Genomic DNA, 24,132 nt, shown 5'->3' with positions numbered 1-24,132 from the left:
GAAGAGAAACCCAGGAGGCCTCTAGGAAAGTAAGAGAAGAATGTGGCGGAGGAGATAAGGGGCCCCGAATAAAGAGGGGGAAGGAGGGAAAAAAGAACCGAAAGAGAAGGAGCTTGAAGGCAGGAGAAAATTGCACGCCTGGCTGGCCGTAGGCTCTTGTGAAAACAGGTCAGTTTCCCCAGGTCATTGTCAGCCCACTGGATTAGAGCTGAAAGGCTCCCGGGTGAAATTGCTGTCTTTTGACATTTTAGAACTTCCACTCCATTTTTCATGTTCAGCTGATCTTGAAGAGACATGTTTTGGGGAAAACTGCTCTCTCTGGGGTGCAAAGCAGGATGGCGCGGTGGAGAACACTGGGGCCTGGCGCCAGACCAGGACCAGGCAGGTCCCTGAGGACAAGGTGTGGGGCTGTGGATCTGTCACTTGACCAGTCTTGCGTTGGTTTCTCACTTTAAAACTGAGAGAAATAGCACCTTACCCCCCCCCACCCCCCGTGGTTGTGCGAGTGAGAGGTAAGTGTCAGGGTCAGTGCCTTTTTTTTTTCTTAACAGTTAAAACTCAGTTGCATTTCAATGAAATTTCAAACTCCCTGATAAACTTCTGCAGTGCTTAGTTAAAGTAAAGGAAACAAGAAAGCTGTGAGGAAGCGGTTGGTGATGAAATTCTTTTTGAGATAACACACAGTTAGTATGATAGGATCTTTTCTTTCATCTCATGTAAAACTTCTGTGGTGGCCGTTTGAAGTCTGGCTCTTGACTGGCAGAAGACTCAAACAGCCGTCGCCTGAGCGAGGCTGGCCGTTCGTGCAGACAAACCTTGGTGAGAGCAGCCGGTCCATTTTCAGTGGTCTGTATCTTAAGTTATTTCAGTCTTTGGCATGCGTTTCTCCTTGGATCCTGACTGTGTGTCAGGGTTGTGTGGAAATGTTTGTGTTGCAAGGATGAGATTATTGTGACAAGTGCCACCTGCCATTTACTTCCTCTGCAGTGGGCAGGTAGTCTGGGCTGCATCAGGCAACTATATTGTTGTGTAACAGTATTTCTTTAGCTCACAGTTCTGTGGGTTAGCAATCCGTCCAGGGCTCAGCTGGGCAGTTCTGCTGATCTTGGCGGGCTCCCTCCGTGTCTGCAGTCCGCTGCTGCCCTGCAGGCACTGGCCGGCCAGCTTGGGGCTTGCTGGTCTCGGATGGCTTCCCTCACCTGTCTGGCGTTGGCGGCCTGTTGGCAGGAACCAGTTCCTCAGTTCCTCCACACAGTCTCTCATCCTTTATCAGGCTACGCAGATTTGTTCTTAGGTGGCAACGTTTCAAGAGCAACAAGAGAGCAAAGCCCGATGTGCAAGTACTTTTCAAGCCTCTGCTTGTGTCAAGTTTACCAATGTCCCACTGTCAAAGCAAGTCAGCCAGAGGCGGTGTGAGGGCGCCCCGAGGAGCAAGGGTGAAGGGAGACGAGATGTTGTGGCCACTTTGAAATCTACCCCACGGGGAAAAGATCTTTGTGCTAAGAGTTGGGAAACTAGTGTTGAAGTTTTGTTTCTGCCTCCACTTCTGAGTAAGTTCAGACAAAGTGTCGTCTCTTTGGCCTTCCAACAAGTTCCCAGAGGTGTTTGCATTTTATGTAACTCTGGAGTGATTTGCATCTCGTGGTGGTAGAACGACCTGTGAGCTTCTCCAGGGCAGAATTCATGTTCAGTTTTATTCTTTCTACTCCATTGCTTGCTTCTAGTAGAGTTCTGTGCCTGGCACAGAATGAGGGATGTGAACGTGTTTGTGGAATGGGGGAATGAACTTCCGCTAGAGTGAGGTGATTGGGCTGGACGATTCCCCAGAGTGCCTTCTGGCACGGTCTCCTAGGGAGAGAAAAGAAGCGTTTCCGTTGAGTGTGCGTCAAAGGGGCTGACTGTCTATGCAGGAACTGGAGCACCCATGTCCAGAAGTCTCGCTGAAGCCGTTGGTAACCCTTGGGATAAGAACAGTCCCCGCAGGTAGTCCCTGGAGCTACTGGGTGGCTGTGTGGCAGTTTAACTTTGAAGTGAAATTCTATATGTGAAAATGCATCTATGAGTGGGAACTGCTGGACAGCAGAGAGCGTCGTCCCCTTTAGCACAGAAGTCAGCGTAGACGCAAGAATCTGGAGATGAGGTCTGCTTCCTTTTTGATGCTGGGGGATAATGCAACAGGTGTTGACTGAGCTCCAGATGTCAACTCAGCACCATGTGAGACGGCAGTGGAGGGTCCACAGAGCGGCCGGAGACTCAGGGGCTGATTGAGCGCAGCCCTCCAACCACACACATTCTTTCTACACGGCCTCTGTGCACCACACCTCATTCTAGTTTGGAGCTACAGAAATGAGGCGGCTCTGTCTCTGCCTTTGAAGACGTCTCCGCACATTTAGGGGGAGGCAGTTCCCAGCATGGTGGGCGTCGGCTTGTGAGGGCAATGCATGTGTTGGAGTTTCAGAGAAAAGTTTAGATATCTTTAAGCTGGGTCTTGAAGGTGAACAGGGTCATTCTAGGCAGGAGGAACTTTCACACAGACGTGGGGGAGTGTTCTGCAAATGACAGACGCTTTCGGAAACTGTAGTCTAAAGTACATGCAGAAGTTGGGTTTGGGAATGGCTGCGTCAGGAGCCTGGATTTGAATGGCCATTGTGTTAGTCTGCAAGGGCTTCCATAAGAAAATACCACAGACCTAGTGGCTTAAACGACAGAAATTTATTTTCTCACCATCCTGGAGGCTGGAGGTCTAGGACCAGGGTGCCAGCAGCGTTGATTTCTGCTGAGAGCCTCTTCCTGGCTTGAAGACGGCGCCTTCTCCCCGGGTCCTCACTTGGCCTTCCCTCTGCATGTGCACACTCCTCGTGTCTCTTCCCCTTTTGGTAAGGTCACTAGTCCTCTGGATCAGGGCCCCATCCTTGTGATCCCACTTAGCCTGAATTGCCTCCTAAAGGCCTCGTTTCTAAATGCAGTCACATGGGGTGTCAGCCTTCAAGATGTGGATTGGGGGGGGGGCTGGCCCCGTGGCCGAGTGGTTAAGTTCGCGCGCTCCGCAGCAGGCGGCCCAGTGTTTCGTTAGTTCGAATCCTGGGCGCGGACATGGCACTGCTCATCAGACCACGCTGAGGCAGCGTCCCACATGCCACAAATAAAAGAACCCACAACGAAGAATACACAACTATGTACCAGGGGGCTTTGGGGAGAAAAAGGAAAAAATAAAAAATCTTTAAAAAAAAAAAAAAAAAAGATGTGGATTGGGGGGACACAGTTGAGCTTGTCACAGCCGTATGGGACACACTGAGGAATTTGGGCCTTACTGTGTGGCCTGTGTGGGAACCTTTACAGAGTCAGGGTCGGGTGGGATAGGTGACTGTTTACGGTCTAGTATATTCGAAGCAACTGGGAAAGTCTTCCACGGCTGAACTTGGAGGAGGATCCTGACTGCTCACGTTTGTGCTTCTTTGGGGTTTCATGGTGGATGCCCCAGCCTGTCTGAAGTAGCTGTGGATTTATCATTGCCTTGATGCCTTGTGTCTAAGACCATCTAGTCTCAGCAAATCCCATGGGCCAGCTGGCCCAGGGGAAGCATCAGACACAAGAGTGGGAGCACGCCAGGGATAAGTTCTGTCTTTGCACTCAGGGCACTGTGCAGGCCTAGTAGTTGCCTTCTCTGTAGCTATTCCCCCTTCTTTCTTACTGATTTTCGTCCTTATGGCTATGACTCCTGATTGGTTTCAATCAGCTGTGACTATTCCATTCCATGTCCCAGTGTCATTTGCAGCTAGGTCTGGCTATAGGACCAGTCTTCCACCTTAAGGCAGTAGAAGAAGAGCAAATCAAACCTAAAGCAAACATAAGGAATGAAATAATAAAGATTAGGGCGAAATTAATGAAATAGAGAATAGAAAAACAATAGAGAAAATAAACGAATCCAAAAGTTGCTTGTTCAAAAAGAACAACAAAATTGACAAATCTAGATTGATCAAGAAAAAAAGAGAGAAGACTCAAATTACTAGAATTGTAAATGAAAGAGTGAACATTATTACCAGTATTTCATAAATAAACAGAATTATAAAGGAATACTATGAACAATTGTATGCCAATAAAGTACTAACTTAGATGAAATGGACAAATTTCTAGAAAGATGCAAACTACCAAAACTGACTTGAGAAGAAATAAAAAATCTGAATAAACTTATAACAAATAAAGAGATTGAATTAGTAAGAAAAAACTAAGCCACAAAGAAAAGCTCAGGCCCAGGCAGCTTCACTGTTGAAATCTACCAGACATGGAAAGAAGAATTAATACCAATTCTTCACAAATCTTTCTAAAAAAGAGAAGTAGGAACATTTCCCAACTCATTCTAAGTGACCAGTGTTACCTGGATCCCAAACTCAAACAAAGACATGCGAGTAAAGAAAACTGCAGACAAATACTTCCTGTAACCATTGATGCGAAGTCCTCAATAAAATACTAGCAAACCGAATCCAGCAAGATAGAGAAGAGTTATACATCGTCACCAAGTGAGATTTGTCCTAGGAATGCAAGGGTGGTTTAATATCTGAAAATCAATTACTGCGACACACGATATTGGTGGAATAAAAAACAAACACATGATCATCTCAGTGATCCATATGCAGAAAAAGGAGTTGACAAAATCCAACACACTTTCATGATAAAAACACTCAGCAAACTAGAAATGGAAGGGATCTTCCTCAACTTTAGAAAGGGCAATGACAAAAAACTCAAGCTGACGTCATACTTAATGATAAAGAACTGGATGCTTTTCTCCTAAGATTAGGAACAAGACAAGGATGTCCATCTCACCGCTGCTCTTCAACATTGTACTGGAGGTTCTAGTCAGGGCAACTGGACAATAAAAAGAAATCAAAGTCATCCAGAGTGGAAAGGAAGAAGTAAAACTACCTCTATTTGCACGTGACATAATCTTGCATATAGAAAATCCTACAGAACCCACTAAAAACTATTAGAACTGATAAATGAATTCAAGAAGATTGCCAGATACAAGATGAATATACAAAAATAATTATATTTCTATATACTTGCAGTGAACAATCGGGAAATGAAATTAAGGAAGCAATTCCATTTACAAAAGCATCAAAGAGAAGAGAAATACTTAGGAATAAATTTAACAAAAGAAATGCAAAACTTATACTCTGAAAACTGCAAAACATTGCTGAAAGAAATTAAGGAAAATCCAAACGAGTGGAAAGACATCTCATGTTCATGAATTGGAAGACAATATTGTTAAGATGGCAATACTCCCCACGTTGATCTACAGATTTAATGCAATCCCCATCGGAATCACAGATGGCTTCTTTCTAGAAATAGACAAGCTGTTGCTAAAATTCATGTGGAAACTCAAGGGGCCCAGAAAAGCCAAACAATCTTAAAAAGGAAGAACAAAGTTTGAGGACTCACATGTTCTGATTTCAAAATGTGCTACAAAACAACAAAAATCAAGACAGTGTGCTACTGGCATAAAGATGGAAAAGAATCGAGACTCCAGAAAAACCCAAATATCTATGATCAATTGATTTTTGACAAGAATGCCAAGATAATTTAATAGGAAAAGAATAGTCTTTTCAACAAATGGTGCTGGGACAATTGGATATCTACATGCAAAAGAGTGTGGTTGGACCTCTTCCTCACACCATATACAAAAATAAACTCAAAATCCTAAATGTAAGAGCAAAAACTATAACACTCTTAGAAGAAAACTTAGGATTAAATCTTCACGACCTTGGATTTGACAATGATTTCTTAGACATGACACCAGAAGCACAAGTAACAAACGAAAATGTTGAGAAATTGGACTTCATCAGAATTAAAAACTTTTATGCTTCAAAGTACACTACCAACAAAGTGAAAATACAATTCATAGAGTGGGAGAAAACATTTGCAAATCCTCTCTCTGATAAGTAAACTGTATCTAGCATATAAAAAGGATGCTTACAGCTCAATGAAAAAAGGACAGCCCAATCCAAAAATGGCAAAAGACCTGAATAACCTTTCTCCAAAGAAGATACACAAATGGCCAATGAGCACATGAGAATATGCTCAACATCAGTTGTCATAAGGGAAATACAAATCAAAACCACAATGAGATACTACTTCACACCCTCTATAATGACTCTAATCACAAAGATAGACAATAAGTATTGGTGAGGATGTCTATCAGTGATGATGAATGAGTGATCAGTGGTGATGAATGGATAAATAAAATGTGGCATATCTGTACAATGGAATATTATTTGGGCATACAAAAGAATGAAATACTGATAGATGCTACAACATTGATGAACCTGAAACCATTATGCTAAGTGACGGAAGCCAGATACAGAAGACTGCATATTTATATGGTTCCATTTACATGAAGTGTCCAGCATAGGCAAATCTATTGCGATAGAAAGTCGATTAGTGATTGCCTAGGGCCAGGTGGAGGTTGGGGAAGTTAGGGGGTGATAGCTAAAGGGTATGGGGTTTCTTTTTGGGATGATGAAAGTGTTCTAAAACTGATGATGGTGATGGTTGCTCTACTCTGTGAATATACTAAAATCCACTGAATTGGACACTTTAAAAGGGAGAATTGTCTGGTCTGTGAATTATATCTCAATGAAGCTGTTACCAAAAAATGCAAATACCTAGGGAAATGAGTTGAGAAATATTATTCAAACATTTTAAATGAATTTTTTTACAAAAAAATGTCTAACGACACAGAAAGTTGTTTAGGATATAATGATACATAGAAAAAGCAATGTAAAACTGTCATCTCAATCATATTAAAAGTAGAAGGATGGAAAAAAGACCAGAAATACAAGATTCCAGATTGTGTAATTGTGATGAGTAACTTTCATTTTATTCTTTAGATTTTTCAGTTTTTCCCACATTTCCTAAAAAGAACCAGTTTGGGGGAAGGCTTTGGAGGATTTTATACCTGAGCCAGGTCTGAAGGATGATGGGATGTGAACAAAAAGGGACGTGCCTTCCGGGCAGAAGGACTTGATAGCATCAGAAGGCATGGCAGAGACAGAGCCAATGACCCCAGCGCTGGGGTATGAGGCTGGGCAGCCAGGTGGGTGTCTGTCTGGAAAGGGCCTTGTGTAACTTGTTTGGACTTTAACCTGTGGCCAGTGAGGAGGCCTCCAAGACTCCTTTGCTGGGAGTTTGTGCAGGTTAGTACAGGGAGAAGACCAGAGACCCTATTGCTCAGATCAACAGCAGGTCCAGCATCAGGAAGTATGGAAAGGAGTGACCAAAAATAGTAGGTAGGGCAGAGGGAGCACCAGAAGAGAACATGGTCACAGAAGGAGCAGTGGGGCTGTCAGAGCCAGCTCCTATGGACAAGCAGCCGGCCTGGGAGTCTCCCGTCCCTGACTTGGGTGAGCTCAGCTACAAAGTAGGAGATTGCTGAGAGGATGACTCCATCACAGCACTCCTTCATATAGTTATTCTCAAAACAATTTAGGGATCCCCTGAAGAGAGCAGGGTGTTAGATGTCAACAGGACCCAGCTTCTAGGCCCCAAGAAGAGTGGGCCTGAATGTCCTGTAGCATCTGCAAGGGAAGAGACAAATGTGTAGTTATAACCACCCATCCATGCATCTACCTACCCATCCACCCATCTATCCATCCATCCATCCACCCATCCATCTATCCACCCACCCATCCATCCACCTACCCATCCATCCATCCATGCACACATCCACCCATCCATTTATCCATCCATCCACCCACCCACCCATCAATCTACCTACCCATCTGTCCATCCATCCATCCATCCATCTACCCATTCACCCACCCATCCCATCCCTCCGTTAGTTTCATTAAACAAATATTTACTGAGCACCAACTCTATGCTAGGCCTTGTGCTGGGCCTTGGGAGGTAGAGAAATCATTGAGACCAAATGGTATCTGCCTTTTGAGGGCTCACAGTGCAGAGAGAAAGGCAGGCGGCCAAGCCACTTGTGCATATGCCAGGGTCCAGTGGGGCCTGGGGTCTAGACCAGGTGTGTTGTCTGGAGAGACTAGAGAGCTTCACTGACTGTCCCCTCCCCATCCTGCCTGACCATTCAGTACATTCAGAATTCCATACACCAGACCAAAGATGAGCATTGTCAGACTCCGTCTCCACTGAGGCACCAGCCAAGAGTTGGGGAGAGAGCCTGGCTGGTCTCCGTGGCTGAACCTCAAAGGGCAGCAGAGAAGCCAGGCTTCCTTGAATACGTGCCTGTATCATCTTTGGAAAGGGGAAGGGAATAAATCTTCAGCAAGGCCCGAGACTGAGTGTGATACCTTGCTAGATACTTCTTTGGCTTTACCTCCCTGAGTCTCACAATGCCATCACGTGGTTAGCGTCATTCTTGCTATTTTGTTGACATAGACACTGAGTCTCAGAGAACCATAGTCTGATAAATGGCAATGACAGGATTTGAACTCACGTCTGTTTGCTTTAAAAGCACTATTCTCTTCCCAACTCCCAGCCCTGCCTCATGAAAGGCTCACACAGTCAGTCATATAACCCAGCTGTGTGCACAGGTGCTAGTTAATGCTCACGACAACCTGTGGAGGTAGGGATGATAACTCCATTTTAAAGACCCGAAGGCTGAGGCTCAGAAAGGCACAGTGGCCTGGTTGAGGTCCCGTGGTGGAATGACAGGTCTGTGGTGTGAGCCCCTGGTCCACCCGCCGCAGGTGTCCAGGTCCAGCGTCTGCTCTGATTATGCCAGCCTGGCTGCAGCTGCCCGTTAGAGTCACAGCAGAGCTCAGAGCCCCCATTGTGCCCATAAAACTGTGACCATTTCCCTTAAATTCATCGCTCTACGCGCATCTCACCTCTCCTGCCTTCTCAATAAATTCTTGATGGTTTATTGCCATCCGCTTGGCATTTCCCCACCCAGAAGAACTCAGAGCCATCTGCAGACTTGGAAAGTTCAGGCTGTTCTCCTTCCAGGAAAAAAAAATGTAATGTTACATAAGATGGAACCCGGCACATTCTTATAGGAATGTTGGGAGCTGCTTCTCTGACTAAAGAAACTTCCTGTCATCTCTGCCGGTGGTTTCCTGTTTCGTCCAGGTCCAAAATCGCGTTGCAGCTACCCTGGTAAACATTTCCCTTGCAAAGCCTTTAAGAAGAAGCTAAGTGTTATGGCCACATCCGCGTGGAGCTGCCCTCTCTCCAGAGTCTCCTGTGGGCTCTGTGAGGAGAGGTTTCTCCTGAGAACTCAAGTGGCCTTCCTCCCAGCAGTCGGTGCTGGTCTCCTTGTCCTTTGGGACGGGGGTCATCTCTGGGGACTGAGGGTCCCGTGGACACTTGCCCACTTCCTCCTAGAGCCTCTCTGGGATTGCTGGCCTGGCCTGACCATTTCTCTCTTATCTCTACAGATGTGGAAACTGAGGCATAGAGGAGTTGGGGTCCTTCCTTCCCTGGTAGAGATCTAGCAGCAGCGGCAGGAGCCAGGGAGTCAGAGCCGCGTGAGCTGAGGGTCGCATCCCCAGGAAGCCAGAAGTCCTCAGGCCAGCAAGAAAATAGTTGAGGGATAGGTGACAAGTGGGGGCATGTGGGACCGGTGACAAGTGAGCAGAGGCGGTGGCTGCCTCCGCCAGGGCAGTCGGGACTGCTTTGAGCCCAGGTGATGTTTGGACGGGGACCTGCTGGCCGGCAACAGAGGCAGGCCTGAGCTCCGTGTCCGCCTGCCGTCCAGCGCTCTGCTGCTCAGCTCGCTCTGCTACTTGTCTTACTGGCAACAGGGCTTTCCGGTTCCCCCGGGGCCTTTTTGGAGGTTCACCTCCTAACCGCCTGGCTCTCATTCAGGTCATTTCTGTCTCATGGCTCGCTCTTCCGTCTCTACTTCCGAGTGAGTCTTCAAATGCTTCCCAAAGGCCACAGGGAGCACCCCGCGGGGAGAGGGGCCTGGTGACCCTGCACAGGTCAGAGTTTCTTGGCCGTTCCCAGGGGGAGACACTGTGCGCCCTCATCGGGTCTGTTGTCCCCACACCTCCGTGGCTCCCATGCCGCCTGTGTGATTTTTACTGCAGTTGTTTGCATTGAGTATTATTTCTTCATACTCTTCTTGGACTCAACTCACTTTCTTGTTCACTTGACATCTATTTGAAGAGGAAGCGTTATTCTAACTCAGGAAATGGGAAACCAATGTTAGATGCCATCAATAGAAGGTGACCACAGGAGCAAACAAAACCACAGTGCTAAAGTTGCTAAATTCCAGCACTGCGCTGAGAGCCCTGAACCTGGGGCTTCCCTCCGTGTCCTGAAAATGCAAATTGGCTAGTGTTCAAGAGGTCTTTAAGACAGATCAGCACCTTACTGAGATCCTCCCTTAACATGCTCAGAGATCGGAATGAGGCGGCTTAGGGAGAAAAATAACAGTCTCCTTGTGCATTGTAATGTTATCTAATGCTGTGTCCCAGAACCTCCGTAATTCATCCTGAGAGCCACCACTGTGGGAATCTTACAGGCTGAGAGCCTGTAAGATGGGAGTTCTGTACCCCCAAGATTCATCCTACCAAATGGTCAGTGTTGAGCATTTGTACCATCCCTCCGAGAGACTGATGGTCTCGCTCTCTTCCATTTTCTCCCCTCCTGGTGTATACACACATCTGCATTTGAAGGTCACCCTGGAAATGAGTGTGCTGTTCTCTTCCTCTGGAATTTGCCTGCACAGCACAAGCAGCCCAGATGGCATGAGCTTGTCTGCGTCGGCTGTTGCTGCGAGCCTGTTGGCAGCTGGAAGGATTCAGGGGAACAGCTAGAGGCCAGAGCACTTCAGGTGGCCCGCAGGTGGACGCCCCACTGTTGGGAACAAGAGCAAACAGAGACCTTCTTCTACTCAGTAAAGAAGAGGCTCCGGCTGGGAAAACAGAGCCCAGAGCTCTTTCACACAGAGGCCAAGTCAGCCCGTCCAACATCGGGCCCCTCAGCCTTCGGTTTCCGGAACCTTGGGACAGCTGTGAAGCTCTTCGTTAATGGACCGTCCTGAGAGTCATGCCATGTGCCTTCCACAGGCCATTGGTGATTTCCCAGAAGGCACTTCCGAATATTGATCTGGATGGGGCCTCTGAAGAGCCCTTTGGCACAAGAAACCTTTCCAGAGCTAGCCAAGGCCACGCTGCCAGAAGAGGCCTCTGAAGAGAGGCCACGTGTTCATGAAGGGTCTTAATCTCTCCGCCTCTTTCGGTACAAAACTGCTTTGCAATTAAAAATAAATCATTCCTGGAGGCTGCGTCCCACAAAATGTAGGAAATTATTTTGAGGCAGGGCATATCTGATGTTGGAGGGATCGTAATTTCCATCTAAGTTTCAGCTCGGCTTGTGTGAGGCAATTAGCCACCTCCCTTCGCTGGAACTGACAAAGTTCCAGCACCTCCTGGAGATTGCAGGAAGGAGGATATGTGGGAGAGGCTAATGGCGTGTCCTTAGGGAATCTGTGCTGTCCATTACCGCATTTTGGGTACTCGAACTGCCGGGCTGCTAAGTGCCTGGGTGGGACCCCACATTTGGTTGTTTTGGCATTTTATTGGCAGCAGTAAGGCATGCACTTAAGTTAATGAAGCCCTCTCTGACCCAACTCTTGTCGTTGTTATTTTCAGTTTTGAGATCTAATTGCCACACAGCCTTGTGTAAGTGTGAGGTGTCCAACATAATGATTTGACTTACATATATGGTGAAATGATTACCCAGATAAGTTTAGTTAACATCTATCATCTCATACAGTTAGAAAAAAAAAGAAAAACGTTTTTTTTCCTTGTGATGAGAACTCAGCATTAGTCTCCTAACAACTTTCGTACATATCACACGGATCGTTAGCTATAGTCATCGTGTTGTGCATTACGTCCCTAGTACTTGTTTATCTTGTAACTGGAGGTTTGTTCCTTTTGACCACTTTCCTCCAGTTCCCCCTCCCCCAACCCTGCACCTCTGGTAACCACAAATCTGATCTCTTTTTCTATGAGTTTGTTTTTTTCTCTTTTTTCAGATTCCACATACAAATCAAATCGTACAGTATTTGTCTTTCTCTGCCTGAGGTTGCACTTAGCATGATGCCCTCAAAGTCCATCCATGTTGTCGCAAATGGCAGAATTTCCTTCCTTTTTATGGCTGAATAGTATTCCATTGTATACATACCCCACAACTTCTTTATCTGTCGGTGAACACTTAGGGTGTTCCCGTGTCTTGGCTATTGTGAATAATGCTGCGATGAACAGAGGGCTGCAGACATCTCTTCAAGGTAGTGTTTTCGCTTCCTTTGGATATGTTCCCAGAAGTGGAATTGCTGGATCACGTGGTGCTTCTATTTTTAATCTTTTGAGGAACCTCCATGCTGTTTTCCATAATGGCTGTACCAGTTTGCAATCCCCCCAACAGTGCACAAGGGTTCCCTTTTCTCTGCGTCCTCACCAGCATTTGTCATCTCTTGTCTTGATGATGGCCGTTCTAACAGGAGTGAGGCGTTAGCTCACTGTGGGTTTGATTTGCGTTTCCCTGATGATTGTGATGTTGAGCACTTTTTCACGTTCCCGTTGGCGATTCATGTATCTTCTTTGGAGATTGTCTGGCCAAAGTCTTGCACCTTGTAGCTCTAGTATGTCTAGACTGTGGGAAGTCGTTCTGTGTTGTAAAGGACCAAGCAGAATATCCTTCTGTCCCCTGACCCTGACTGTTTTCTCCATAGTGCTTAACACGACCTGGCATACGTGTATTGCTAATCGTTCTGCCTCCGGCACTACACCGGAAGCGTTGTAAGGGTGGGCACTTTATCTAATTCAGATGTGTCCCCAGAGCCTAAACCAGTGCCTGGCCCAGACAAAGCACTCAATGACTGTCGATGAAGAAATGAAGGTCTGAGAGCAGCATGGGCATCCGGCTGGTGACAGGCAGTTGTGCTCCTCCTTGGTGTCATGTTATGGGTGTCATCATAGCAGCCTTCTGGCCTCTCTCATGGGGCTTCATCTTTTCTTGAAACATAAAAAGTTTATTATTTATTTATATGTATATAACTATAAATATGAAAATATATGTGTATATATTTAAAGGCAATAGATGCTTTGGAAAATATTCCCAAACCTTGAATGCATCTGAACTTTACTCTGCCCTTCTTAGTACCATGCTTGTTAGGGATCTTGCATTAAAATGGGTATGAGGACAGCAAAATCATTTGTAGCACGAAGACAACAGCTAACCACACAGGGGACCAACATAAAAGCTACTTCCTCTGGCACAGGATGACTGACACAGGGTGGCCTGGCTGGGGCTCTCCGAGCAGGAAAACATTTGATAGGATGATAATAACAATAGCCAGCTTTGCTGTGTGTATTCTGTGTCATTTAATCCTCACTCCAGGTCCTATTGTCATCCCCATTTCACAGATGAGGAAACAGAAGTTGAGCAACTTACCCAAAGTCACAGGTTAGGAAGTAACAGAGCCTGGATTGAACCCAGGTCAACTTGTCCCTCCACATGTGGGCAATCTTATTAATACAAATCTACATTTGTTAAGGTTCAGGCTGAGCACTGTAAAAAAGAAACCCCCAAATTTAGTTGCTTATATAAGACAGAAGTCTATTTCTCTCTCCCTTACCAGTCCAGAGTGAGTCAAGCTTGGCATGGCCGCTCAGCTCCACACAGTCATTCAGGGGCCCAGGTTCCTGCCATCTTTCTGCCCTGCCTCCCCCTAGGGTTGGTCCAGTGAGCAAAGCTGGGTCATTGCCATTTCTGTGTTCCAAACCGTGGAGAAAGAGAGCAAAGCAAGCAAATTGTTTTCAAGAGGGTGTTGTGGAAATTGCATAACTCACTTCTTTTCATGTTGCATTGGCATAAATTAGTCATGTGGTTACACCTAGCTACAAGGAAGGCTGGGGAATGTGGTCTCTCTCTGGGCAGCCATGTCCAGGTAAAATTCTATTACTGTGGAAGAAGGGAGAATGGAGTTTGGGGCAGTCAATTGGCAGTCTGCTGTGAAGACCACCTCCTCTTTCATGAATGTTTAATGCTGGTCTCTCACGAGTAAAGTGCTATACGTATTCATTATTATCATGCAGGCATGTGGTCATTTACTCATTTAATAAATGATATTCAGGCTTTCTTTGTCAGGGAGCTCTGTGGTGAGCAGTTTGGGGGCCCCCAGGAAACCCTATTCATGTCTCTGCCTGTGACATAGCTGGGAGATGAGACATTGGCCATGAAACAGGAAAGAGTAGAGAGAGTCGATTCATGATTTCATTCATTTGTTCACTCATTTATTTACACGTCTCATTCTAAGAAAGAACTTGAGGTCGTGAAATTGTAATAATATACAGTTGACAAAATGCTGTTCACACACATAATCTCGTTCATCTTCTTGCCCACCCTGAGAAGCAGGGTAGATTCAGAGAAGTTACATAAGCACCAGAAACCACTGGTGAGGGATGGAGCCAGGGTGAGGAGCGAGATCCCTCGGGGTTGTAGTGGAATGGGCAAAGCATAGATTCAGAGTCAGGTGGATCCAAATTCTAGTTCCAGCTCTTCTGATGACCAGCGAACAACCTCACCTCTTTCACCCTCAGTTTCCTCATCTGTAAGATTGTGCTAAGGTTACTTACATCAAAGGGCTCCTAGGAAGAATCTCCTGGGAGAATGGATTAGGCTTTGGGTGAGTGGACGCTCCCTCGGTATGTGTGTCCTTCCCTCCAGCTTCTTCGGAGCTCTTGGTCCCTGACAATTTATCCTGCATGTTTGATGATGTTGGACATGGCCTTGCCTATCCCTTCACGTCTTCGCTTCCTTGTGGAAATTCCGCTGCTCTCTCATCCTGACCCTCGTTATTTGTGCCCCCCCGGTGGGCTCCTTCCGCTCCCGCCTCCTGCCTGCTCCACCCGTGATTTCTCTCAGGGGCTCCCTGGCTTGGCCATGGCATCTGTGGCCTCACTTCATTGTGGATCCCTGACTATCCACAGTCTCACCAGGGTCCCACTGGCCAGAGCACTCTGGGAAGGCCCTGGAGCAGAGCCTCTTAGGATGGGAAACTTCCACGGAGGCGATAGGATGGCCAGCGCCCCCAGGCAGGGAGAGGGCAGAGGAAAGGTCTGGGGCTGAGAATGAGTCTGATGTCGGAGGAGAGCGTGGACAACTTTTAGTTGTCAACACAATAGAAAGCTGGGTTTTGTGTCAGCACAGATTTGCATGGGAGAGGCTGGCGCAGGGTGTCGAGTTGGGAGGCTGTCATAATCATCAGGTCTGAGGTAGTAAGGGTCGAGGGTGGTGGCAGAGAGAATGGAGAGAACAAATGTGAGAGAGGTGAGCCCTCATTGAAGGCCTGTGGGGAGAGGTCAGTCCACGCTCAGTGTCCAGAGGCCGTCTGCAGGAGCCCAGGTGTGGTCACAGGGCCAAGAACAAGACAGGAGTCCAAACCGGGCATGTAGGAGCTGGAGGAGACCCGGGGCTGAGGGCTCAGGGCAAAGTGGAGGCGGAACGGCAGAGGCCGGCGCCCCCAGAGCCCCAGGTGCTGGGCTGACGCACAGAGGGTTGTGAAGAGTCCACGTCTGTCTGTCTGTCTGTCTAAATCCAAACTTCTTCTCTACCTAAACCCAAACTACTCTCTGCTAGAAAGGTTTTTCTCTAAACTTGATGAAATCCGTCAACAAACATAACGAGCAGCCGCTCTGTGCCAGGCGTCGTTCTGAGTTATAGAAATAAGAGAGAATAAGGGAGACTGTCATTTACTGGCAGAGCCAGCAAGGAAACAGATTATTCCAGCCTAGGGACAGCAAGAAGTGTGACACAAGTCCTGTGTCATGAACTAGGGGCGTGAGAACCCAGAGGGAAGCATGACTCATTCTAGCTGGGAAAACTGGAAGGACACTGTTCCCTAGAAGGTTCCATTTGAACTGGGTGTTGCAGAATGAGCAGGAGCTCACCAGGCAAAGAGGAAAGAGTACTCCAGAGGGTATATGGTCATGGCAGCATGGGACAGTGCAGCCCAAAGGCTCCTCATGTACCAGGAGGCATGCAACCTCATTGATAACCTGGGAAACGGGAATGAAAACCACAGTGAGACTCCATTTCACACCCATTTGACTGGCAAATACAAAGTGTCACATCACCAAGTGTTGATGAGGATGTGGACAAAGGAGTACCCATCTGCCACAGGCAGGAGTGTGAATTGGACGAAGCTCTTTGGAAGACAATTTGTCATCACCTGGTAGAGCTGCCTGTCTTCATGCCCTATCCAGTGACTCTACTACCAGATGTACGTCATAGAGACACTTTTGCCCAGGAGCACCAGGAGACATACCCAAGTATGTCCACAGCAGCATGACTTGTAACAAACTCAAACTGGAAACAATCCAAATGTCCATCTGTAGGAGAATGGATAAATACGTTATAGAATATTCTCACGGTGGAATACTATACAGTAGTGAAAAATATACTCCTGCTACACGTATCCATGTGGATGAGTCCCCAAAGCATATTGAACAAAAGAAATAAGACTCAGAAACACCATTAAGATAAGTCTATTTACATAAACATTCAAACACAGGCTAAACTAGACAGATCATTGTTGACCTATATACGCAGGTGGTTAAACTATGAAGAGAAGCCAGGAAATGATTTTCACAGGAGGCAGGACTTCTCGGGAGGAGAAGGAGATCCACACGTGCTTCTACAGTGCTGACGTGGGTGTTCACTTTATCATGATTATTTAGCTGGCGCAAATTCACAGTGAGCTAACACACACACCTTGCCAACCTGGCAACACTGACCTTTGTGTAGTTGGTGTTGATGCTGAGATGAGGCTGGAGATGAGGGTTAGGAGCCCATTGGGAATGCTCTCCTGTGCTATAGCAAGAATTTTGATTTTATGTTGTTTTTGATTTTATGTTGTCTTTCTAATCTGGAATAGTTTAGGATATTAGTGATATTGAGACTATATACAAGCTTAGGCATATAAATAAGGAGTTATGGGCAACCGTAGTGAAAGGATTATGCTAGATCTCCATGTTTTGGCCCTGGGTTTCTGCTTGCAGAGGTCTCGTAGCTCAGCACAGAGGCGATGTGCAGAGCAGGCCTAGAGTGAGCCTGGGAGGGTCGGGGGGAGCAGTGTTGAGAAGATGTGCTGTCTTGTGCATCTTGGAAACATTTTTCTTTGCCTGCAGAAAGCAAGGCTGTGGGTGGAGGAGGGGCTTGGCCTTGCTTTGCTGTGCCCAGGTCTTCTTGGGGACAGCCACATGGAATGGAGGAGTGAGAGGAGCCAGCCAAGGAGAGGCTGGCAGAGACCGAGGAATGAACGTGCCAGCGCTGAGTGGAGAGCAGTCCTGGACATGTCCTCTGCAGAGAAACAAGGACAGTGTGGGGGGGGGGGAGGGCGAATGTTGACATGGTCACGAAGCCCACAGTGACAGGCATGTGGGTGGTACAACATGTCCTCCTGTGCCTGGTGACAGCGTGGTATCGCATGCTTCTATTCTGCCAGCCCCGCCTGCAGACACACCGCTCGATCGCAGGCTCCCACGAGGTTCTGCAGAGTGGGTAAGCCATCGCCTTCCAGAACCTCTTGGCTTAGCAGGCTAGGTAAGGCAGGCATGCTGGTGGCCCAGGGGGATACAATCAGTGCCCAAAGAGAGATGTTAGCGGTGTGATAAATTAGGTGTTAAAATGTGTCAAACTGTCTGTTCCCCTCTGTTTCAGGCTGCTTGATGCTGGATTTGCTTTTGCACATTTCGGTGGAAATGCACCTTTGCTGTGGCTTGTAACTTTCTAGTTGAATAACTTCAGGGCAGGCCCACATTGGAATTTAATTATCCTTATCCTGGGAGGGCTTTACCCTGGTTCAGTGCTCAGAAGACTGGACAACTCCAGACACGGGTGACACTTGTCCTGGGGCACTTTGGCTTCAGTATGTTGCTGTTCTGAGGCTTGTGTCATAACATTCTTTTGACGGCCTGGGAATGAAGATGGCCTGGTCTGGAACTAAATTCTGCCCTGTCACTAGTTACACATCAGGGAGGCCGCCCATCTGCTGGACGCCTGGCCAGAGGTGTGAAGCCAGACCCTGAGAATGGCAGCCCACATGCATTAGCTCCACATGCTATTTAGTGACGGTTCAAGCTAACTGTAAAAGGTCCAACCGCAGATTCATCGAAGGCAGGAGGCTCGACGCTCAGGTAGTGGAGAAATCCTCCCAGGCGGACGCTGGGAAATGAAGCTGCTCAGATCTGCCTTTTCAAAACCAGGGCCCAGCGCAGGAATATCATACGTGCCGTCCAGACTGTGGCGCCAAAAAAGGCTCAGAGGCTTCCTGGGATTCGGCAGAACAGGGAGCCGTGATTGGTTAGTAATGTCTGCTGAGTTCAGGAGTGGGGGTAGTGGCTCAAGTGCCACCTGTTTGTCATCTAACCATTTCCCAGCCACCTCCCCGGTGCTGGGGGCTTTTTCGGATGATCTCCCCATTCGGTCTCATGGCAGCTCCGAAGTGGACGGTGCTCTGCCCGGGGGAGCTTGCTCATGGAAAGATGCTAAGGAATCGAAAGCACGATCCAAAATGCAACGTGTAGTGTGATTACAGTTAAATTATAATTATTCTAAACAAATTTAAATATATATGGAAAGGAAGAACCTGGAAGGAAATCTACCATAATGTTCATAATGATTATCGCTGGGTGGTGAGATTGTAGATGGATTTTATTTTTTCTTTATGCTTGTCTGTATTTTTCCATTTTTCAGAATGACTGGCATTCCTTTTTCAAACGTAGATAAACTGTATGTGGTCACGGGCCTGTGCATTTTTTTCATATTGTAAAAAATGGAGATTTGATGGCAAGCTTTTTTCACTTCATAAGTTCACCAGGAACATTAATTATTCCCTCTTAATATAATTCTTAGTAGCTACTTAAAATAGTGCTAAACCTTTTGCTTCCTCTGGACTGAAATATCTGGGCAGGCACCCTCGCAATCACCTCCCAAATTCTAACGCTGGACGTTGGTCGGCAAGGGCAAGCGGATGCCTCGCGGCCCGCCGAGGAGCCTTCTCAGGAGCCGCAGCAACATCTTCGTATGCGGTAGTCTTGCTATGAGAAAGTTAGAAACTTTCTGATAACTTCCACCACGATCCAGGCAGACGTGGTTTCTGTGAAGTAAGAACGGGCACTTAGGAAGAGGGACCAGACTGACATCTGAGAAGATTCCATGGGGTCTGCAGCTCTTCCAGTTGTGGGGGTGAGACTGTGCCTACAGACCACGTAGCCTGGCCTGTGCCACAGAGGCGCTCAAAATAGGTGGTGGTTGTAATTTTTAAAATAAAATCATATTTGTGTTATAAGCTACACACACATTACCTATTTTTCTAATGTTTTGATAACTTGGGTTTATCAGGAGTTATGCTAAGTGGGGTTCTCGAAACCATGCAGTTTGTGCAAATCTGCCAGCCAGCTTCTTCTCTCCCTCCCCGTGGACATACACGGGCTGCAGACGGAGACTCGAGTGTGGCACGGAGAGCTGCTGAGCCAGCTGAGGTCCAGGGTGGCTGTCATCCTGCCGAACACCTGGTTCCACTCTGGTTGCTTTGCTCCTCTGGCAGGAGCCATCGTCAGCATGTTGGAGCTGCGAAGAGTTCCATCTGGCTCGCAGCCAGACGAATGGAGAATTCCTTCAGATTTAGGTAGGCTGACAACCATCATCACTGCTCCCAAGGTAAAATATTTCAAGTCATGACCGCCAGGTGGAATTAGGCTCACCCATTTTTGGCACGTGGGCCTGCTTTTTGTGAGTCAGATACACAACATTTGTGAGTCAGATACGCAGCCCCTCCCCCAGGCCACAATGCTCCCAGAAACAGAAGACGTAGAAGACAGGTGCAAATGAAGGCACCCCGGGCCTGTGTATTTGAAAACCCAAATGCACAGACCAGAAAACCAGGGGGTGACCTGCCATGTAACTAAATGGTTGTCTGGAGCATTCTTTCAAAGTGCAAGCATCCTTCGCATGTTCTCACATGACTTGGCTTATACAGTCCGGCACGTAAGGAGAAAAGGAAGCCACGCACTACGGGGCAGGTGTGATGCTGAGCCTTGTGAGAACGTTGTCATTTAATCTTCCCAACACGTTGTCGTTTAATCTTCCCAACACGTCTGCAGGCCAGGGGTTCTTATTCCTCTTTTATTAGGTAAGGCACCTGAGGCTGTGAGCGACTTTCTCACACCAAAGGTAGGGTTCAAACCAGGGAGAGCTGGTTTTTAAAGCTTCCCCTTTCCATTACTCTACGTTTTCTCTAATCTCGTTCCATCAAATCTTGTAGACACACGTTTATGGGCAGTGGCCATGTTTTTCTGTTGTATCATTGGTCTGTGAGATAAAAATAAAGTGAATGAGTTGATTAAACCAAGTATCTGAAAGCCAGATCGCTGGGTATAGGTCTGCACGGAGAGAGATCTAGATGCATAGGTTTGGCCTAGTGAGTGGCTTCCAGGGGCTGGCATGGGGCATGTTCCAGAAGAGGGACCCATACTTCCCCTTCCCATGAGGACAGAACAAATGCAAAGGGAGCCGGCTGCATCACGGAGAATTTCCATAAAAGGTGAGGAAGAAACGCCCGGCCTCAAGAGCTCAGTATTGGGATAAATGGCCCATGCTGGCACTGAGTCTCCTGCTCCTGGTCCTGGGAGGAGGCTGGGGGTGGGGTAATCAAGCAGCTCATTCGACAGCATAGCATATGTAAAGCACCTACCTCAGCAAATAAGAATGTCTCCTTTTTTGCATAGTGGGGTAGCTAAGAGATGCACAGACACTTCCAACATAGACACAAAAAGAACCCACGGCAAGTGTGCAGAATAATCAGGATATGAAGTCTGAACTGTGGCTGGGCCGTGGCTACCCTGGGGGCTGCAGATTCTTCTCAGAGTACTTTAAAATAGGGGGCTCGCAGACAAACAAGAAAAAGAGAAAGGGCTCTCTAATGCCTGGGGCAGGAGGGTGTGCAGGATGAGCTCTCAAGTGATCCAGAAGCACTCGTGATGACAGGCAAATCTCAGAACACGGGAATGTGGGCAGGAGCTCGGGGACCTCCATTTGCACCTGTCTTCTGCGTCTTCTGTTTCTAGGAGCACTGTGCTCTGGGGGAAGGGCTCACCAGGGATTCGGCTGGCCACACCCTAAGCCTGCACTTTGGGGACCCAACCGTGCTCTCCAGTGGGGAAGAGAGAAGTGGGCGTGAGTCGCGGAGGACCAGGGCCTCGCCCAGCCGGCCTGTATAAGCCCTGGGTCACATCAGAGTGGAGGCAGCGGCTCTGGTCCCCATGGTGGGTCCAGGGGTAATGGGCAGTGGGGCAACATGTATGGGAGGAGTCCAGGCTCCTAGACCGGGGTGCTGCAGGAAGCCGGCAGGCAGACGGGTGCAGGGCTGAGTTAGGGACACTAACTAGAAGGCCAGGCATTCAATCCGGGGGATGGCAAGAGGCTGCGGGAAGGGGTGGGGTGGGGAGGCAGTGCTGTGGGTTATTCGTGGGCTCCTTAGATGCCTTGACATGTGCTGAGTCTAGTCAATCAGTGATGAATGAGTGAAAGAGGCAGTGCCTTCATTTCAGGATTGCAGAGTAGAATCAGGTGTTCCATAGGGAACCTCCAGCTGATGAGGTGACTGCTGCCCTCTGTGAAGACCCATCCTGCACAGAAGCTATTCACAATCCATCACTCCTCCTTCTTGCCCCTCGGGAACACGAAAAGCTCCCCCCAATTTCCCTCCCATGAGATCATCCCCATTTAATCTACTGATTAAAAAACAGGGTCCTTGAATCAAATTTCCCTCCTTCAGTGTTTGGCATGTGTGTGATTTTGGCTGAATATTTAACATCTCTGTGCCCGTGTCCTTAATTCTCAAAATGGCATGAAACGGTGACACTTAGGTCATGCCTGGCGAGATAACATGAGCTCATGTGGACTGAGTGCTCACTAGCTGCTGGGCGCCAGGCTCAGTGCTCCACATCACTGACTCAGTCCTCGTGACTGGGGAGGGAGGGGCTGTTACTGGTGCCCATTTTACAGATAAGGAAACTGAGACACTGGTCTGAGGCCTGTGGCCAGTGAGGGGCAGACCCGGATTCCAGCCCAGAGAGTGGGTGCAGCCTGGCCCCCAGGGCGCTGCTGTGCCCCACGGCGGTTAGCACGGTAGTTGCTAATCAGGGTCACGGTCGGTTTATCTGCTTTTAATGATCTGTACCAAACGTCTTATCTTGGCCTAGCCAAGGTCTTCTGTTTTATAGTGTTCTTTATGATAATAATAAAAAAAAAATAATTTGAGGGTGGACAGCAGCATTTGAGGTAAAACATGCTGGATGCAAAGCTGTTCTGGGGGCCAGGCCCCGTGGCCGAGTGGTTAAGTTCACATGCTCCACTGCGGTGGCCCAGGGTTTTGCTTGTTCGGATCCTGGGCGCGGACATGGCACCGCTCGTCAGGCCGCGTTGAGGCGGCGTCCCACATGCCACAACTAGAAGGACCTGCAACTAAGATATACAACTATGTATGGGGGGGATTTGGGGAGATAAAGCAGAAAAAAAACAAAAAGAAGATTGGCAACAGTTGTTAGCTCAGGTGCCAATCTTTAAAAAAAAAAGGTTGTTCTGGGTTTTGGGTTGCGCACATTTTGAAAGGTATGTTAAGTGAAAGAATGCATGAGGAAACTTCCACTGTGACCTTTTAAAAATTATTTTTTATTTTTTCTCCTCGGAAAATGCCTCCATTGAAGCTCCACCTTTTAAAAAGACTAAGATTGGGTTGGGTTTAGAGACGATTAGTCTAATTCCCATCGTGTTCCTGAACCTTGAGTTTGTGTCCCTCTGCCTTGTCACCTCCTCCGAGCCTGGGGGATGCAGTCAGCGGTTCTGCCCCCCAGTCTGGGTCCTCTGTGCTCTCGCTCCCTGTGCCCACTCAGCAGAGCTTCCCTCCCCCTCCTGTCGTGTGTCCCCGCCCTCTTCTCAACCACCTGATTCCTCTCCTCCTCTCCTGGAGCCTCCTGAGTCGGCCACAGCTCCCCGCCCGCCTCCTGTGGCTCCTTTCAGATCCTCCTCAGCTGTCTGCACTCTGCCCTTCCTCGGGCCCAGAGCAGTCCCTGCCTCTGTTGAGGGGTTGGTATCTGCTGGGCTGCAGACGGCAGAAGCCTCGTCGCCAGGCAGAGTGGAAGCGGGTTTAAGAGGGGGATCAGCGGCTTTCAAAAGAGTGGGAGGGGCTGCAGGAGTGGTCTCTAGGCCTCCAGGATGCTCCCTTGACTGTTCCAGCCCACGGGTGTCTCTGCCTTCTCTGAGACACTTCATTCATTCATTCATTCGTTCATTCAGCATTTATGGAACAGAGGCCGGGCTAGCTGCTAGGCACGGGACACCAGGATGAATAAATAAAACATGGTCCTTGTCCTCAAAGGACACGTGATCTACTTACAATAGATTATGATGAGCGCTGGATAAAGAGATGTGAAGGCAGTGTCACAGGGCCCAGGAGGGAACAGCTCCCTCAGCCTGGAAGCTGGGAAGGACCTCATGGAGGGCATGAGTGGAACATGTGCCAAATCACGGGACACGGGCAGAGGTGCTGTGTGGAGGAACCAGAGGTGGTGTGTTGATGTCCTTCTTGGATTGGGGTCCAGGGTTGGAGAAGGGGTGGGCTGGGCGGGAGACCACAGGAATAAGCTGGTCAGGGCAAGGGGGCTTTGGGACACCACTTGACCACACACCGTGACATGATTCCGTGGAATCTTCCTCTTCTTATGTAATCACACCGTGGTCAGGAGTGCAGACATCTTTGAGCCAGCCTGACTGGGTTCAAATTCTGCTGGGTTCAAACCTTTTGCTGTGTGACCTCAGGCAAGCTGGTTAGCCTCTCACTTTTCTCATGTGTAAAATGGAGAAAATAGCTATCCTCGCCTGGTGAGGTTGTTGTGAGGGTTGAATGAGTTAGCACAGAACACGCTTAGACCAGTCTCTGGCCTCGGTAAATACCGGCTGTTAGCGGTGGCTATTATGTAATGCCTGCCTGACTCTGCACCAAGCATCCTGCTGGGTTATTTTCCATAAATTCCCTCAATCAGTCCTCACAAAGACCCTGGGAAATAGGCATTATTGATCTGTTGTACAAATGAGAAG

At 47.9% G+C, this 24,132-nt stretch overlaps 1 protein-coding gene across 11 annotated transcripts in view; it reads left to right on the top strand.

The window, feature by feature from the left end:
* Positions 1–24,132, top strand: part of MGLL (monoglyceride lipase) — a 110,539-nt gene that overhangs the window by 9,101 nt on the left and 77,306 nt on the right. The window contains exon 1 of one of the 11 annotated variants that reach the window (XM_023619857.2): positions 16,873–19,663. The exons of the other annotated variants lie outside the window; for them this stretch is intronic. Coding sequence (XP_023475625.1) covers positions 19,383–19,663 — 281 coding nt within the window. The 5' untranslated portion in view covers positions 16,873–19,382. Of the gene's footprint in view, positions 1–16,872; positions 19,664–24,132 lie in introns of those variants that run through there. 11 annotated transcript variants of the gene reach the window in all.

Source organism: Equus caballus, chromosome 16 (genome assembly GCF_041296265.1).
Source record: "Equus caballus isolate H_3958 breed thoroughbred chromosome 16, TB-T2T, whole genome shotgun sequence".
Taxonomy (NCBI): Eukaryota; Metazoa; Chordata; class Mammalia; order Perissodactyla; family Equidae; genus Equus; species Equus caballus.
This window is presented reverse-complemented; position numbering and strand designations above follow the sequence as displayed.